Source organism: Lepisma saccharinum, chromosome 23 (genome assembly GCF_977018435.1).
Source record: "Lepisma saccharinum chromosome 23, izLepSacc3.1, whole genome shotgun sequence".
Classification (NCBI taxonomy): Eukaryota; Metazoa; Arthropoda; class Insecta; order Zygentoma; family Lepismatidae; genus Lepisma; species Lepisma saccharinum.
In genome coordinates this window covers 54888270-54908328 of record NC_139251.1, presented here as the reverse complement: position 1 = coordinate 54908328, position 20059 = coordinate 54888270, and the positions used below count along the sequence as shown (strand labels likewise).

Here is a 20059-nt window from a genome sequence, read left to right as displayed (position 1 = left end):
CATAAGCCCCCATGGCAATTTATATAATAAATGAATTTAATATATTTGAGGCTTATGCTATTAGTTGCTAATTTCAACAATCTTACAAGATTTTATATGAGAAACATAAAGGAACATTCATCACTTGATTGTAAATATTACAATACATTTTATGATAAAACGAGAAGGAAAGAAAAACAAAACGTTTTAAATTCCTCGGTGAAGTTATTTGTGGTCGTTGGTAAATAAAACACAAAAATATTGTTTACTTTTGTTTTATTTCATTTGTAATAGCTACTGAGAAAGTTTAAAAAAAATATTAACTTTCGTTTTCATACTTTTCGCACAGGAACGACCTTGCAACCTGGCATCGAACATCGTTCAGCTTTCCTGCACTGTCGATTACCCCGCAGTTTTCATCGCCATTCACATTGTTGGGCTCACCAGCAACCCAAGAATTGTAAATGCCGTACAGATCGTCTCCTACAAGAAACACATTTCTTACAAGCAAATATTTAGTTCATGTAATCAGTAATTTAAAAAGGTTACGTGAGCCTCCCAGTTAGTGTAATGGCCAACGCTGTCGCCTTTAAATCATAAAAATATTATATAAGGTGGTAAGTAATTGTGCAAGTAAAGTATTGAACTTACGTTAATGAAACCAGTCCAGAACGAACGAGGATCTCAAACAGTTTTCTTTACACCTACAAATGTTGAATGTATGCACACGGGTGAAATGGCACACATCGACACGATAGTCTAGCTCTTGCCACACTCACATCAACATGAGCCTATCGATAGTATCTATCGCTGCGATGATAGGCTCCCTTAGGGTTGCGATATCACGCGGCATCGTTGAGACGAATACACTGTCTTTGATGAAACACCACAAAGAGAAGTCACACGGTGTAAGGTCCGGTGATCTTGGAGACCGAAACATTGCACAAGACACTGTGAGTGGTGTGGGTGATTTGAGTGTCACCTAGAACCAGGGATATGAACTCTCAGCTTAACAAAATATTTATATGGACAAACTGTTTGCGTTTCTAGATCGTTCTACAATGGTTTCATTAACTTAAGTTCAATAGTTTACTTGCAATTAGTTTTTGTAACCCCTCAATTATTTCTGAAACGGCCGGTATATGATTGCTCAATATTGGCTCGAGTCCTCGTAAGCACATGATACAAGAGTGAACGCGCTCGTCCATAGGGTACGAACGAGTGACGTTACAACACACCCTTAAAGAACTTCCGCCAATATAGCAACTTACAAAAACCCAACTTGGCAATACCTTGGGGACGTAACAGGGAAAGAAGGTAATCGAAAAATAAATAGAACATAATGTTCCTGACATGTTGCACTATCACACGTTATCTCAAGATAGAAAATCATAACCTGTAACACATCTTAGAGCACTCCCCAGTCATCGCTCTAAAAGAGTTCCAAACACAGTGTAAGCGGTCCTCTGTTCCAGTGAGTAATATGTGGACTCGTGTAACCCATAACTTCACGCACTTCGCAAAGTGCGAGTACCCTGTTTCTCAAATGGATACGCCGACGACTGAAAGACTATGAAAGAGTAACAGTGTGAAATTATACCTAGGTAGAAAGAATTTACTATGTCCTATGCAGGGACGGCGCTAGAAGGGGGAAGGAGAGGTTGAAACTCCCCAAAACAGATCTGAGCCCACTCTGTAGGCTCCCAGATTTTTTTAGAACGGTAGACGTATGCCTTACATAATATTTTACATTATAACAAAATAAACATTATAAAACTTCCATTGGGGCAGACCCATTGCCATTACAATGTTCAAGGACATTTCTTACTTTAGTACAGTGTGTTCTAAAATCGTGAAAGGGAGTGGCACACGCACATATGACTGGATCAATAATGGCCACTGATCATTTGATGGTAAGTAATTGGCCAATCATGACACCCTAAACTTGCTATTTGCCATTATTCTCTGGGGCCTCCCCGATGGCGTAGTGGTAACGTTGTCGCCATGAGGTCAAGGGGTCCCTGGTTCGATACCCGATGATACAGTGGTCCCGATCTCACCTTAAACTGTGGGTCCAGTAAACAAACAACCTGATACTCTCCTGCCTGCCTGGAAAGTTGCTGCATTCATTGCACATGAGATTGTCCATTGGTTGTTGGAGGTTCAAACGGCAACGAGGAATATATTTATACATGCTTACACAGCTAAATGCGTATAATTATTAGCCCCTTCATTCACTATTTTTAGGAATAGGTCTTACAGGTGTGAAAATGGATTTTATAAGTAGGAAAGCGTTCAACATCTAAAGAATCGTCAAGTTTCATTTCTGGTTGTTAGTTCCTGATTCGGCAATTCCATGATTGAATACAAAACCAACCAACTCAACACTGCAGTACGGTGCAAAATACAGCTTGCTTGGGCAGTTTTATTGCTCGTAGGGCTAGGCCTACGTGTTAATTAATTATCATTTGTGAAGCTAGAGAGTCGTTTCTGCAGTACAGTCATAGTTGCTTGCCCATTTCGATTCCAGCATGTGAAAGCAAGAGAACTACATCTGAAGAGGATATTAAAATTATAACTATAGATCATATAGGATCTATTTTCTAGTTTTTGATCACAAAATTTCTAAATTAAAGGACACGTTTACTCAGGACAGTGTTAGGTTAACTTGAGTCAGCCGTTTGTATTCAGAAAGTGCAGCTTTTCTGAAGCATGAGAAGCTAGTCTTGGACAGTTTTAGATTCCGAATAAAAGCTGATTTCGAAATTCAAAATAAAGGCCCTTTGTCAGCTGCTTGCAATGGTTGAAACATTCAAAATTGCCTTTCATGAACTTTATAAGCTTTGTGTTATTGTAATATGCATATCCCATCAATAGCTGGATGTGAAAGAACATTTTCTACACGACAAATAAAGTGTTACCTTCGTAGTTGGATTGGTAACGAGAGGTTGAGTGTACTTACTATCTAATCTACCAATTGAGAAAATGTTTGCAAAATCTTAGGATTTCAACGTAGATCATGTTGCAACTGCACAAAAGGTCACAGGTAGTTTTTGTGGCGTATTTTGCAGTGTAAATATGAATAGTAAGTCTGTGATATTATTCCACGTATTAATGGTTTAGGAAAAGAGAACAATATAATTGTGGTATTTTATTTGACGTAATAGATTCGTGCGAAATAACATTTTTTGCATGATGGAACAGAATGCAACTTCTTACACAGTGAATGAGCTTTGCGCCTGACAATGTAATATGTCATTGGTAAATTTGTACCAATTTGTAAAATGTAAGGATGGCATTTGATAAAAAATATAAAATCAGCAAACAGTATTGCCCCATAAGACAGTATATTTCTTGATTCTGGCGCCAGTCTTTGATTGCAAGGCATCTTGCCCCGTTAATATCAACGACCATCTTCACCTTGATGCCACTCACGACGACAAAGCATGCAACAAGCAACATCTTAATGATTTCGTCGCAACTATACCCTGTACCAGCTAACTGTGTAGAGCAGGCGAACGAGAACAAGTCTCTGCGCAAATAGTGACGCGAGACGCTCCACCAATGAACAGTGAGAGGAACGAGATTGCGTAATGGGCGACTGGAGTTACCCGGTTTCCCCGCTTCGCTCTGGCTTTGACTACTCGGTTTTCCTTCTTCTCTGCCACAATGCGAGGCCCTGCTACACAGTTAGCTGGTACAGGGTATATCTTCTGGTAGGGCACAATGCTCAATGCCAAATATTTGCTCTCAATATGATACACTTATGCTTTCTTCTCAAATGATAGTGGTGTTGATTTTGGAGCCGGCCGCATTGGCGGAATGATTAGCACATCGCGCTAAGCCGTCAGAATCCTTGCCTGGGCATGGATGTTTGTAAGTGTCCATTCATCAATTTCATCATATCATCACTAATCTTCATCTTCGCAAATTAGCCAAAAGTAGCACAAGAGGCTAAGTAAAATAAAGCAAATCAATCCATTCTGGAGTTACAATCACATTTACAAGTACTTTCATTTTGTTACGCCCACTACCACCTCTTAATGTTTACAATTCCCTGGGTTACCTGACTTGACTGACAGAATCTTATGCTGTGCTTTAATGATTTAATAATAGCAGTAATTTTCAACTGACTCTACATGAATGAACCAGTGGCCTTCCATCAAGTTCTGATCTCAGAGTGAACAACTCACCTAGAATCGTCTCGAAGACTCCCTCCGCGTTTCTGTCGTGAAATCCAATGTACACATAATCTCCCACAGGAATGCCGATATTCTTAACAATATTCGATACAGCGGCTTCTTCTTCAGCAGAATTGATAACTGCTAAGTATGCTCCTTGCAGGACACAAATAACCACTGCCTCGTCCCAGACTTTGACGTCTGTGTTGTAAATGTAGCGTCCCAGATGTTGCCCTGGTACATATTCAATTACCCTGCTTCCATTATCTGTAACGGTAGAAAACACTTTTATGCATCTTACGTTATTCTACAATAACCCTAAATCGAAGGTAATGCACTTGTTAAAACGATTAATCTTCCTATTTTCCACAGTTACACTAGATACAATAGCCTCGACTCTCTCTGCACCCACACGTCTAGTTGGTCACAGGGTGCAACAGCACCGACTCGTCTACTTCGTTGATTTCGTGTCAAGTAGTGTACTTCGTGTCTGCACCATTTGCACTACATTCTGAGCGGTGTAATATTTGGTGTATGATCACGTAGTGCGTGCAAACAGGTATTTGTTGAATCTTCTGAACTTGAACACCACTATCCGTCTTCTAGGTTGAACGTCATTTCCTTGCAGCAGTCTGGCACCGGTATACACCTGCACCTTGTGACTGTCATTCTTTATAACATTCACAATTTTATTGTCACGATAAAATCTTTGATAAGAAGTATAAGAAGTATGGTATAAGAAGTATGGGCGATGCTACAGAGAAGATATGCAAAGTGCTGAGGAAAGTGAGTATAAGAACTTACAGGAAAAGAGGACGCACTATTTTAAGTATAGCCAGCAAGAAGAAGGAAGAAAAGAGAGAGGAAGAAGAGGAAGGGGTTATCTACGAGGTGAAGTGCAGAAGATGTGAAAGTGTATATATAGGGGAAACGAAGTAGAGGCTTAAAGACAGGTTAAAGCAACACATGGATGATGTGAGATTGAAGAGAGACAGGAATGCCATTTTCAAACACACTAGAGAAACGAAACATGAAGTAGAATGGTATTCGGCTAGGCGAATAGGAAAAGAGAAGAGAGAACTAGTGAGAAAATGGAAGGAGGCCAAAGAAATAGAAAAGAAAGGAGAAGACATCATGAATTGGAATGGAGGACTCAAGATAAACAAGGAATGGAAGAGTGTGTTAGAGAAAGTTGAAAGGGTGAAGAAAAGGAATGAGGGAAAATGAAGTATGAACCTGGAAGAAAGAAGAGAAAAAAAAAATACCGGAGGAGGAGGTATTCATCCATAACCAAAAAGGCAGGAGCGGTGGGGGAGTGGTAAGCAGGTGGTTCTAGACTCTTGCTAATCTTGACCTATCAATCACCTGTCAGTGTAGTAGACCCATTAGTCAACAACTGTCAGGAGGTTATATGTTTAATTCCTTTGGAGAATCTTCATAGATAAGGACTGTCAACTTGATTTGTTGTTGTGTGGCAAGTGACCCTGCTATGTGTATGTAATCTTTCTGTGTGTTGTACATTTCATCATTTTAGTTTAGTTCTTCGTCTGAGGAAGACCCTGATACAGGGTTGAAACGTTACCTGTTAAATGTTTTTATCTTAATAAACTGCCTTGGTCAGCAACTTAGTGTTTTTGAAATAATTGACTGGTAACATTACACAGTTTGCTATTATCTACTGTGATGGAAGACAGGATTAAACACAATGTTGATCACACACGATACATGCAAGCACTAATGCCATTTCTAATTTTCATGCGCCAAAAATTTCTAACTCATAGATACAAAATTCATATTACACGTGCAGTGTAATTAACACAGAATATCATGTCAAAAGAAACAATTGATAAACAATGAGGTTTCTACATTAGCACATGCATAGGGTGTTACGTACCCAATGGGACCAAGTAATGTGAATAGTTTGCCAAAGACGAATAGAGATGGCAGCACCAGGCGTGCAAGGTTAAGAATTGGCATAATATATGTGAATAATTTTATAAATAAGAACAAAGCAAATTGGAAAGATGAAAAACAATAGAATATATTATAAGAAGACAAAGAATAAATATGAAAGAAGTAAATTAATATATATATCTTATAAATCAAATCAATGATCACATGTAAGTTAATATGAAAATTAAGGAAGTCAAAGCACTTATACAAGTTTGTGTCTTTGAACAGATATTGCATCTGTTTGGTTGATTTACCATTCCCGTAGCGGAAATTTTGTTTAGATCAGTGGCGAGCGCGTTCCGATCGACGCCGCACAGCACTTTTTGGTTGCGCGGTTTAACCGTAGCACCTACTTGGATGCGCATGTCAATCGGCTGCACCAAGTATACACTCTGTTGTATCTAGTTAGTGGTGGCGCGTTCCAATTGCAGCCCCAAGGGAGGTTATTAGTATTATTCCCAAAGCTTAGAGGAAAAAGTTGGAAAAGGATAAAGGAATTCGTTAAATAGTCAAAACCGAAATAAATTTAAATCCAGAGGGAAGTTCAGATCCTCCATATCAAGAAGGAAGTCCAGATCCTCCATATTGAGAAGGAAGTCCAGATCCAGACCGTCCATTAAGAAGGAAGTTCCGATCCAGGCCGTCCATCAAGAAGGAAGTCCCGATCCAGAACGTCAATTAAGAGTGAAGTCCAGATCCTCCATATCGAGAAGGAAGTCCGGATCCAGACCGTCCATTAAGAAGGAAGTCCCGATCCAGATCTACCCATTACGAAGGAAGAATATTGAGATGAAAATTAACTGTAAACGAGAAAATTATAGAAGAATGTAGCTTATCATGTCAAATTCTTACTCCATGTATCCTGTGTTTAAATAATATATTCATTTAAACGTCTCCATTGAAAGACATCCTGTCTGGTTTCGTTGTCTACAAAGAACCCTACCCTGTAGATAAGATAGCTGAGTTTTAAGTTTAAGGTTTATGTACCTTTGCACCAAATGAAGGTAGCATAAATAAATGGCGACCAACGTGGGGCTAGAGAATTAGGAACCAGACAGCGAAGAAAGAAAGAATAATTGAAAATGGAGGAAAAGGATAAAGATGGAAATGAGAATGGAGAAGCTACGATGAAGGAAGACGGAGAAAAAAGGGAAACTTTCATTTGTTGCGGAGAGGAAGGAAACAAGGAAGAAATTATTTTCTGTGTCACATGTAAGGAAATGAAACATTGGACGTGCGAAGGAATAAGAAAGGAGAAATACATATCAATAAGTAGAAGGGAAGAAGATTATACATGTAAGGAATGCAAGAAGGAAAAGCTAAAAGAAAAGCAGAAGAAGACAGAAGAAATAAACTTGATGGAAATGTTCCAAAGGCTATCATTGCAGATAAATGAAAATAACAGAGAATTGAAGGAGAAGATTGAAGAAAAGTTAGAAGAAAGTAATAGAAAGGTAGAAGAAAAGTTAGAAGAAAGTAATAGAAAGGTAGAAGAAAAGTTAGAAGAAAGTAATAGAAAGGTAGAAGAAAAGTTAGAAGAAAGTAATAGAAAGGCGGAAGAGAACAACAGAGAAGTAAAAGAAAGGCTCGACGAAAATAGTAGAAAATTAGAAGCAGTAAGAAATGAAAGCAAGAAAATGTACGAGAAAATAACCGAGACATGTGAAGAAAATAGAAGATCATTGGAAAAGAAGATAGAAGAAACAACACTGCTAATTGAAAACAAAAGCGTGGATATAAATAGGACGATCGAGGAAGAAGTTTCAAAACTTAGAGAGGAGAATATACACAGAACCAACAGTATGGAAAGAAAAATTGTTGAAAATAAATCGCAAATAGAAGCAGTATCTTCTAGAGTAGATGAAAATGAAAACAGGATAGAAGAAGCGAAGGTCCCTATAGAAGATAGAAGTTGGAAGATGAAAGAGGAAAGTTCCAATGACGAGCATGACAGTAAGATAGAAGAAGAAGCTATAAGGTTCACAGCAGAAAACACTCAGGAACTTAAAGAAGTCCAAGAAGAGGAAGATGAGAAAATAGAAGAAGATGAAATAGGAATAGAAAGAGATGAAAAATTTAGTTGTCAATGTACTGATGAAGAGATCAATGTCGAAATGAAAATGAAAGAAGAAAGTTCCAGTGACGAGTCTCTGACGGAGGAAGAAAAGAAGCATAAGCCTAGCAGAAGATGTAAACAAAGAAGAAAGAAAAGTAAAATAAAATTTAGATATATTCACTTAAAGACATGGAAGAAGAAGAAGATAAAGGAATTAAAAATAGAAAAGAACCTGAAGAAAGTTAATAACATGCTAAAAAGGGTCGGCATAGATCAAATGGATTATGATGCTACTTCGCCAAAGAGAAGGAAGAAGACGAAACGGAAAAGACAAGGAGAGAATGCATTTGATGAAAATGTAGAACATAAGAAGAAATCTTGTCAGAAACCAGATTGGAAGAAGAGACAAATGAAAATAATTTCTTTACTGGAAGAAAGTTGGAAGAGGAGGAAGAAGAATCTTGAGAAGAATAGAAAAGAAAAGAAAAGAAAGAGGAATAGAAAGAAAACAAGATAGTGACAAGCAACGAGTATTTGAAAGAATTGAAAGAAACAAATAAGACTGACAAGTGCAAAGGAAGGAAATGTTATGATTTATAGACTGACAAGCGTACGTTTCTAGAATTATTAAAGTTCTCTGAAAAAGTTCCAGTTCACCAGAAGAAAAATTCGTGGAATCATTAGTTTGGGCAAATATTAATATTCTATTTGAAAGAAGAAAATTTTAGTTCTTTAATGATAGTTCCTGTAAGAAGATATATAGATATGATAGTCATCGTTGGAGGAAAATCTATTCTGCAAGTTATATCTAAAAGAAAGAATAATGAATGCTAATTTATGTCACCACTCCATTGAACAATGAGACCTATAGTGGAAGATCAAACCTGTAAAAGGAAAGATGCCAAAGAAAGTAATATGGAAAATGGAAATCAACTTTTCAATTGTACGACCAGAAGAACGAAGAAGATAGAACAGTTAGGCACAGAAGGAAGTTAATTACGAAGAAAACTCTCAGGAAAAAGGAGAAGACAATATGAAAGAAGATCGAATAGTATCAGTAAAATATATTCTTTGTAAGCTTAGACGACTAAAAGTCATCGTGTATTTAGAAAAGTGTAAAAGAAATGGGTTGCAATCCCTGAAAATAAATATATCTAGATACATGCTGATATGTGAAGAATTATTGTAGCTGATGGTCAACTTAGAGAACAGAGAGAGTTCTTCGAAACGGAAAAATCTGGGCTAACTGATAATCTGTAGAGAGATTGCTGAAAGAAGAGAAGTGAAACGAAAATTACTATTTTGGCAGGACATCGTCAGGTAAAAACTATCTTGGATAAATTAGACGAGCAGACTTGCAGGAGGTGAACTATTGAAGAATTATATTTTGTATTTAAAAATAACTTGAGAGGTCACGAATATTTCAGGAACGTGGTGATAAGATACCTAGAAACGAAAATAGAAAGAAGAGAGAAATAGAGAGAATTTAGACAACATTAGAAGATATAATTGTACAGAAGAGAAGAAAGAAAGCGTCAAGAAGAAATAATAGACATGTACACATATAATTTGAAAAAAAAATAATTGTATCTGCATATATATATATATATATATATATATATATATATATATATATATATATATATTACGACAATTTTTTTTTGGCCAACGGGGGGAATATTGTGTTACGTACCCAATGGGACCAAGTAATGTGAATAGTTTGCCAAAGACGAATAGAGATGGCAGCACCAGGCGTGCAAGGTTAAGAATTGGCATAATATATGTGAATAATTTTATAAATAAGAACAAAGCAAATTGGAAAGATGAAAAACAATAGAATATATTATAAGAAGACAAAGAATAAATATGAAAGAAGTAAATTAATATATATATCTTATAAATCAAATCAATGATCACATGTAAGTTAATATGAAAATTAAGGAAGTCAAAGCACTTATACAAGTTTGTGTCTTTGAACAGATATTGCATCTGTTTGGTTGATTTACCATTCCCGTAGCGGAAATTTTGTTTAGATCAGTGGCGAGCGCGTTCCGATCGACGCCGCACAGCACTTTTTGGTTGCGCGGTTTAACCGTAGCACCTACTTGGATGCGCATGTCAATCGGCTGCACCAAGTATACACTCTGTTGTACCTAGTTAGTGGTGGCGCGTTCCAATTGCAGCCCCAAGGGAGGTTATTAGTATTATTCCCAAAGCTTAGAGGAAAAAGTTGGAAAAGGATAAAGGAATTCGTTAAATAGTCAAAACCGAAATAAATTTAAATCCAGAGGGAAGTTCAGATCCTCCATATCAAGAAGGAAGTCCAGATCCTCCATATTGAGAAGGAAGTCCAGATCCAGACCGTCCATTAAGAAGGAAGTTCCGATCCAGGCCGTCCATCAAGAAGGAAGTCCCGATCCAGAACGTCAATTAAGAGTGAAGTCCAGATCCTCCATATCGAGAAGGAAGTCCAGATCCAGACCGTCCATTAAGAAGGAAGTCCCGATCCAGATCTACCCATTACGAAGGAAGAATATTGAGATGAAAATTAACTGTAAACGAGAAAATTATAGAAGAATGTAGCTTATCATGTCAAATTCTTACTCCATGTATCCTGTGTTTAAATAATATATTCATTTAAACGTCTCCATTGAAAGGCATCCTGTCTGGTTTCGTTGTCTACAAAGAACCCTACCCTGTAGATAAGATAGCTGAGTTTTAAGTTTAAGGTTTATGTACCTTTGCACCAAATGAAGGTAGCAAGGGGAATGCAGAATTATTTTTTGGGAGGGGCGAAGAAGTATAAGGCCAGAATAAGTTTATCGTTTATATAAATTTGGAAATACAGTGTGTAGCATTTTTACATATAAATTGCAATCATACTATGCTATATTGTTTGTTTCTTTTCTTTTGTGAAAAAAATTTCCCTAAGGTTTAATTTAGGTTCGCTTAACGTGAACTGAACACAGTTTCAAGTGCGACCCAATCGACTGTGCCATACACGTTCACCGCAAATCGAAGGTGGGACCTCTTGATTTCAAAGTGACTGCGTTAGCAGTTTCTTGTGGAGTAGTGTTACAGTAATGTTTTGACAATGATTTAAAGAAGAAAGAGAGGGCCTCCCCGATGGCGCAGTGTTAGCGTCGGCGCCTTGTAATCAAGGGGTCCTGGATTCGATTCCCTGTGGAATTACATAGTGGTTCGGATCCCACTTTAAACTGTAGGTCCAGTCCCGATTAGCCTTAATGTGCATAAAGTGGACTAAAAAACAATTCAATCAATGAATCAATAAAAATGAAAGAATGAAGTTTGAGAATTCATTTACTAGTTCAAATGTGTCACAATCATCATAAATACGCGTATGTGTGTGTGTGTAAGAGGCTTGTATTATCCATACCAGCTAACTGTAGACCAGGGAACGAGAACAAGTATCTGCGCAAGTAGTGACGACTCCACCAATGAACAGTGAGAGAACCGGGATTGTGTAATTTGCGAGTTATCCCAATTTCCTCCCGATTAGCTTCTTCGATATGCAGCGTTGCGAACTTTTGAAAAAGGATAATGCCGAACGCACATGGCAAACGGACAGTATTTTTGTCTCCAGGTTCGCATGGTTTAAGAATTTTTTAGGAAAATATTAGGGATAAAACTGTAAGCGCAAATTTTGACAAGCCGTGCGTACTAAGATCTGGACCGTAGGGTTGGCAACGCTGCGCTTTCACCGCTCGATTTTCCTTCTTATCCTCTGCCGATATGCGCGGCCCTGCTCTACATTTAGCTGGGACGAGTTATAGATACTTCAGCTTTATCTTCATTAGTGTCAATTTCTGTAAAACCTCTCTCCGTACTTTATTTTTTTAGTCCTCCAGAGTGTCGCATTATTAACGTGATCAGAATGTAATCATCACCAACGTCCACCAAATCTACTTTTGAAGGCTTATTTGTGCTAAACGTTGTTCTATTTATTCTTTGGCTAACTGGAAAAGGATATAACATTTAAGGCTATTGAAGGATTCTATCACATGTTAAAACAATTTCTGTTTACTGAGTTATAATGATATCATTATTTTCAGTAACATTTAGTTTTTCCTTTTGGAAAGGGGAACTTGCCTCCGTGCCCTTCCCGCTAAATCCGTCAATGAACACATACCAACAAATCCCACTCTAAAACAATCGTTCTTGTTCAGAAAATTGTCTTAAAATGTGTCCTTGATATTAGAATTGAGATCCTGGTTTAAGATACAGAACTTTGATACTCGTTTCAACCAGGAGCCCAAGCAAATAACTGGTTAAATGTTTGTAGTAGCATAGGAAGGTGAATGTTGTGAAGTTTGTGAAGGTTAAAATGTAAAATGGAATGGAAGGGTAAGAGAAAAAGGTTGAACTTACTTGAGACGAAGTTTTCTGCATTCAGTCCAAGTGCTGAAATGATACACGATACCAACAGAACAGCTGACAGGAGCTTCATTGTATTTTTGAGACGTTATAACCTAAAAAGACAAGAAAATATTACTAAATCATTACGTACAGAAACGGAATCCCTAAATTATGATATGATGGAATGCATAAATTTAATCTGATCGCAGATATGCATATATGTAGAAAATAATATCCTCCTCAGGCACAAACCAAATTTTGTGTAGCGTCCTGCATACTCTTGCTCGCTCGTAATCGTTAGAATCTCCCACCCTGGAGCATGCTACTTTCCAGCATATATGTATCAGTTTCATATGACAATAATCGTAGTAACATAAATAATAAAGAGTGGCTGAACAGCGCGTTAGAGCTAGGGACTATAACTTGACAAGTTTAAAAACAAGATGCTGCAAATAGTTGTTGCGCATCTCGCACCACATTTCCCCAATCCATTCTCCGCAGGGACGTTGGTTCGCAGTGTTGCAACCTGGAGGGAGCGGAATGGTCTGTGGATTTTCAACAAAATTTGTATTCGCTTTTCCTGGGCTGTTTTCTACCTGTCGGAGTATAGAAATTCAGCTCACCTTTCGCCAACGACTCTTTTCCTTCTTTTAAAACTTGGCCTCCCCGATGGCGCAGTGGTAGCGTCGTTGCCTTGTAATCAAGGGGTCCCGGGTTTGATTCCCGGTGGAGGCACATAGTGGTTCGGATCCCACTTTAATCTGTAGGTCCAGTCCCGATTAGCCTTACTGTGCCTAAAGTGGACTTAAAACAACAAATCAATCCAATCCGATTCTTTTAAAACTTGAGAAACCATCCATTTAGATACTCCCGTGGCGGCGCTTGTGGACTCGACAACATTACACTTAAGTTTATGTAACTCCTTCTGATTTCGAAAATATGTTGCAACATTGTAAACAATTTATCTGGCCTGTCCTCTAAGGGGCTTTCCAGAGCAGATTGTGGATTTCGTTGTACCCGGCATGATTTGATTTTTGCATTTCAAAAATATGCAGCCAAGAGTAAAGAAGAGAACATTTCAAGAGCAAGAACATTTCAATGCTTTAAAAAAGAACACAGGCAAGCGTGTTATCTTCTCGTAGTGATTGTTGTACGATAAACAAAAGAACCCCCACCCCACTCGGCTTTAAAGGAAAACCAGGCCACTGCTCGATGTCGCATTCAGAAAATGAAGTAATTCGTACAGAAGTTTCTCTTCGTTATAAACCTTAACGCGCGTGTGTAATACTACAGTTTACGATCCGCGCACCGCACGCATTTTCAAAGACCGGATTAAATCAAATGAACCACTGATAAACTGATATGAGCTGGCACCGTCAATCCACACAGTAAAAATAGTTTGTCCTATTTGTTGTAGCTTAATTTTGCTGAGTTGGCACCACTCGTAGTCTCAAGGCCAGACCAGTACGTAGAAGAGTGGTGGGGAGGATGACGTAGGAAGTGCTCCGCAGCGATCTGCGCATATCGGGACTTACCTTGTCAGGCTTACTTGTTGACCGCAGTCCCACCTGCCGAGGTGGGAGACCATCCAACCAGCTGACGTGTGGTCGGCATGACGAACCCCCAGACGTTGTTGTAGGTTTCCACGATCGGATTGTGATACTCATTCATAGATCCCCAATTTCCTCATGGTGGTGGGTGACCACCGGTCTCATACAGAGGCCGAAATCTCAGAGAAAAGTTGTTGCGCTTCCCCCAGGAGATTGCACGTGTCCCGTATCCGAGGTCCAAAGCACGATGCCTGGCCACGGTGCGGGACAATGGAAGAAACATATATGCAAAATATCTACCCTGGTAGTTCCAGCCAACAATCACCTATTTCATTTTCATATATTATAAGATAAACTACATTTTAACATGGAAGTGATGACTTAGGTTTCAATTTCACTGCGTCTTTCACTTCACGATCCATATTTGTCAGCCCATTTCAACAGAAAACTGACGGTTTTATGTGTGCTATCGAGCGTATGCCGCTCGTTTGACCTACTCGAGTGTTATTCGCTCGTGAAATCATTGTGAGCTCTTAATTCTGTACACTCTCTAGCGGCGCCCCTGCGAACTATTATTACACGCCACTGAGAGATCCTCTCACTGCGGCACTCTAGTGTAAACTTTTGCCCAAACTCGAATCTTTTTAACGTTTTACACCGACCTAATAATTTATTTTCAAATATTTTGTTGTAAATCTACTGAAATTTTACATGTAATAGAATACCTCGTGACCCAATGGAAATATTTTTACTTCACAGCACGTATTACATTTTATAATTCTTGACTAGTGAGAAACTTTTAGTAGAAAAAGATCATGAGCGTTATCATGGAGTGTTTTTATATTACTATTTGATAAATTATAATTATAACATATAGAGTACATTTTGAACAATACGTTAAAATAATTTTCCACTTTTCTAAATATATTCTCAGAATTTCTTAATATTTTACTGCAGTTAAATTAATACGTAAATACAAATTCTATAACTCGTATATACTTCAGAAGTTCTTTGTAACTTATAGACTTAAATGTTTTTACTTGAAAGCTAAAATATGAAGGATAACAATTATTTCCTCTTCACATCCATCCTATATATATATATATATATATATATATATATATATATATATATATATATATATATATATATATATATATATATCCAACTTGCGTACTTTCGACGTGGCCTTTGGCCACGTCTTGTATGCTCGCATGCGTGACCTTCAGCCACGCTACGTTGTGGGCGTAATCATATTATACGTATAGTAGATGGGGTAAAATGTATACATGTTGTATTGGATGAAGGGGAACAAGTGTATAAGTTCGCTAATTTTGAAAAGATTAGAAAGTAACTTTATGTGTGTATGGGCTCTAATAAGGTACAAATATTCAAAATAGTATTGTCTAACTTCTTAATAATAAAGTGAGTAAGTAATAACCGTTTGAAGAAAATTAGTTGGATGTTTTGCATAAATGAATTCAATAGCGACTCTAAATTGTAAATGCAATATTTGCGTCTTTTGTAATTTTCTCATTTTTAAACGTAATTAGATAATAATTGTTTTCCTTCATTCCCCTTAAATTCCTACCTTGCCTCTGTAATAAATTCTGACGCTCGTATTTGAAATACGAAATGTCTAGTATAATTCCGTTTCCATAGACAACAACAGGCACGGCGAGCTCTAAGGAATTGCATGTCATTATACCCCCTAAACATTTAGTTAAAATAAGCACGATGTAGATATTTACGCATTGAGTATAACAATATATACGTAATTGTATCTGGACTGAATCTTCTTCTTATGTAGATGTCACCCTTGTTTCAGGCACCTTTTCAAAAATATGAGTTCATTCATCTATGTGCTATTGATGTGTGAGAAATATAATATATATCGACAATTAAGAATTGAAGAAAACAATGTGTGCTGCAAAACATGCCCGTGGCAACGGTTGCCAAGGACGTGAAAAAAGGGCATTTTCACCCTTAAGGAAGGGCTAATTGAGCGATTTTTAAAATTTATTAGGCCTTTTGGAACGATTTCATGGGGGGTCGTAATGGGGCATTTTTCGCCTCCGTGGCTTCCTTCATGGAGAACATTTACTGTATGTCAGTGAGTCAGTCAGTGAGTCAGTCAGTGGTGGGATTGGGGCTTTATATATATTAGATATATATATATAGCCCCAATCCCACCACTGACTGACATAAATGTTCTCTATGAAGGAAGCACCGGAGGCGAAAAATGCCCGATTACGACTCCCCATGAAATTGTCCCAAAAGGCCGAGAAAAATTCAGAAATCGCTCAATTTGCCGTTCTTTAAGGGTGAAAGTGCCCTTTTTTCACGTCCTGAGCAACCTTTTCCACGGGCATTTTTTGCTCACATTGTTTCCTTCAATTCTTAATTGTCTAACTACATTGTATTTCTCACAGATCACACACAGATGAATGAATTCATATTTTTGAAAAGGTGCCTCAAACGTGGGTGACATCTATATAAGAAGAAGATTCAGTCCAGATTCAATTACGTATATATTGTTATACTCAATGCGAAATTATCTACATCGTGCTTATTTTAACTAAATATTTAGGGGTATAATAACAAACAATTCATTAGGGCTTGCCGTGCTTGTTGTTGTCCATGGAAACGGACGTTGCTAGTGAACTTAAAGAAAGTGTTTTTTTCAAACGGAAAACTACTGTAAGTGAATAATGCTAGACTTTTCAAATTTCAAAATATGAGCGTCAGAATTTATTACAGAGGAGAGGTAGGAATTTGAGGGGAATGAAGGTAAGCAATTATTTTTCAATTACGTTTAAAAATGTCAACAGAAGTAAATGTTGCTCTTCCAATTTTGTGTCGTTATTGAATTCGTATGTATAAAGCATCTAATTAACTATTTTGAAACGGATATTACTTACCCAATTTATTATTAAGAAAATAGACAATAATATTTTGAATATTTATACAATGTTAGAGCCCGTACACACATAACGTTGCGTTCTAAAATTTTCAAATAAGCAAAGGCGCTTACTCGTTCCCTTTCTTCCAATGATACACTCAGATATCTTCAAATGCATTTAGAGCATTGAAGAACAGTGACCGAAGGCCACATCGAAAGTGCACGAGTTTTTATATATTTTTGAACTAAAAGGATTACTTCATCAGTTATATTGAAATTCATGAAAGAGTTAACCCCCATAAAATATGAGATTGGTGTTCTGCCTGAATAGTTGCTATAGCTGTACAACTTTGGCCACGTCTTGTACGCTTGCCGGCGTGACCTTCGGTCACTTCTGTTCTTCAATGCTCCAGCTCTAAATGCATTTGAAGATATCTGAACAGTATATGTACTGAATTGCAAGTATTCTTTATCCTACCACAAAAACAAATAACTTTTGTAGAAAAAAATTATATTGAGTAGTTTCATAAATATTTTACAAGGAAAAAGTTGTAACCGTAATTATATGCTAGTATACATAAGCATTGATGTTTTCATTCCAAAAACGAATGAGATTAAATATGCAACTATACATTACAGAGTTTGAACGTAAGGGATGCAGATACAAATTTATAGAACCTTATAAGTCTATATATCCCCTGCCCGCCAACCTACTCACTTCATGCAGAATCAACAGTCAGATATACTACATATTATACGCGTATTACAAATAATGAAGAACTACCAAGTTAAAAAAATACAATATTATGTCCTAATCATAATCCTAATCAAATTGAAATGGCTGACCCAATCCTCAAGGATGAATAATAGTAAGCACAGATGAAAAAATTATTCATCTTAAAAGAATCCTTGTGTAATACACAAAACTAATAGACCTAACATGAGCATAAATATCCGAAAGAAATAAAACGGGCCACCACAGCACTGTTTGAATTTCACAAAATTTTACGGCCGGGAGTCCCTCAGCAGTTCTGTTGCAAGCAGTAGCGTACGCAGGATTTCATCAAGGGGGGGGGTTATATCTAAAACTTTCTCCAAATTCACATTACCATTGTTTTATTATACTTTAATTAAATAATAATTCTAATAATTAATTAATAATACTTATAATTAATTAATTAGTTGAATTACTACTAACAATACTACTAATACCACTACTACTATTAAGTAATAGATATCTACATAAATATAGTATTTATGAAAGCAATAAAACGAAATTAATTTCTAGTAATTCGAATTTTAACAAATTCTAGAGCATTTTTTCTTTCTTACGAAATAATTGTCTACTCAACAAGATGAGACATTTTAAGTGTGAAGAAAATCCGTAAAAACAAGAAAATATATTGAAATAAATTGAAATAATCAAAGTACGGAATTCATCCAAGAAGCTGCAGGGGTCTGGTCAGTAGGCCATCTGACAACCATGCGGGAGATCCGGATTCGATTCCCGGAATTGGTTGGAATTTTTCCGGCTTTGTCGCAGCATAAATATCCCCGATAATTCACATCTGGATTGTCTCACTGTTGTTAACAACAAAACATTTTACAATAGTTAAGCTTTATTGTCGTTTGAATTCAGAAATTCAAACGTGCCGCGGGAAGGCGGACTGGTGACTGAGTTATTCTTGTTGGCCTAGTCTTTGTCTATACATTAGGCGCTTTCAACGAACCAAGAACTTTCTTTAGTTAATGCTCATTGTTCACACAAAAAAATACATGATCATTGAACATTGTTGCAGCCGAGATACAAAACAACTTTTTTGCTCTTTAAAATCATAGTTGCCCTTATATATTATTTTCAAGAATTCGTGTTTATTTTCGAGGCATTCACTCTTAAAGGCGCTTGTTTGGAATGTTGTGTTTTTCTCCGTGCTGCATGGGAATAATAATTCAAACTATTATTATTATTATTATTATTATTATTATTATTATTAGTAGTAGTAGTAGTAGTAGTAGTAGTACTGTCGCAGGTCCTTGACAGTGATAAATTGGTCATTATTATTTTTTCCACAGCATTTTTCATAATATTTCAAAAGGTCAAGGGGGGGGTTTAAACCCCGTAACCCCCCCCCCCTTGCGTACGCCACTGGTTGCAAGTACCAGGCTTTTGGCCGCTATACGGGGAAACCATGCACCCCAAGTATCACATGGCAAAAGGTGAAATTCGGGTAGAAACGGTGCACAACGCTTCTAGGAAAAGCTGAGCATTACGGAGATTTTGTGCTTCTCGAAAACAGCAGATCACCACCAAAAGCAGACGGAGACATGGTATAATAGAGTTACGCATAGATAGCAGGTTTCATACTGAAAATGCCGTGCTTTCGTAGCAGATGCACGTACGGTATTACGACTATCGAAAAGTCTCCATAGTGTTTGAAGCTTGCGGCAGAGAATAGCAGGTGAACGTAGGTTTCCGCCAGTGAAAAGAATACAAATTAATCAACTGGAAGAGGACAGAAGAGGAATTTTCTTGAAATGTAGTCTTCGAATATAAGTAAAAGTAACAACGAACAATGCCGATATATTTGTTACATGAGTAACTCTACGATAAAATATAGTTATAATCTTTAATTCCGTCAAATCCTTTCCGTAATAAACTTACAGTAAATTTCATTCTTCAAAATATTTAAAATCAACATAACCAGCTTACAGTTTACAAGAAATGAAACTTACTTTCTATTCTCAGTCCTGTTGAAAAGGCACGAAGCTAATTTTTTCGGTGTCTGCTAAGAAATCGTCAAATATGTCGTTATTTCAGATCGAAAGCCTTCCTTTTATAGATTATGAACAGAATGTCAACACTTGAGATAAATGTTTTGTCCTGTCAATCTTGTCAATCAAATTGCAATATAACTGACACGCGAATTGAAGAAACCAATTGAATGTACACAAATAAACAGAAACTTCATATAACATTCAAGGGTCATACCAAAAGTAATGCGCATTTATTTTTTGCGGGCAAATTGGTAACAGCAGATATATGAGCGTTGTGTGGCATGTA

General features: G+C 37.2%; 1 protein-coding gene across 1 annotated transcript; it reads right to left on the bottom strand.

Moving 5' to 3' along the window:
* Window positions 1–238: 238 nt before the first annotated feature.
* On the bottom strand, window positions 239–19796 carry LOC145977685 (hemolymph lipopolysaccharide-binding protein-like). Its single transcript, XM_083109900.1, has 4 exons — window positions 19732–19796; window positions 12559–12659; window positions 4173–4427; window positions 239–462 (listed from the first exon to the last, which is right to left on the bottom strand). The coding sequence occupies exons 2-4, from the start codon at window positions 12635–12637 to the stop codon at window positions 299–301; spliced, it is 498 nt and encodes a 165-aa protein (XP_082966026.1). The 5' UTR covers window positions 12638–12659; window positions 19732–19796; the 3' UTR covers window positions 239–298.
* Between the last annotated feature and the right edge of the window lie 263 nt (window positions 19797–20059).

Excerpts from the sequence above, each read along its gene's own strand:
- LOC145977685 (XM_083109900.1), bottom strand. The coding sequence starts at position 12,637 with ATGAAGCTCCTGTCAGCTGTTCTGTTGGTATCGTGTATCATTTCAGCA. Across the intron at positions 4,428-12,558 it reads TGCAGAAAACTTCGTCTCAA|ATAATGGAAGCAGGGTAATT; the intron begins GTAAGTTCAACC and ends CTACCGTTACAG. Across the intron at positions 463-4,172 it reads AGTCTTCGAGACGATTCTAG|GAGACGATCTGTACGGCATT; the intron begins GTGAGTTGTTCA and ends TGTTTCTTGTAG.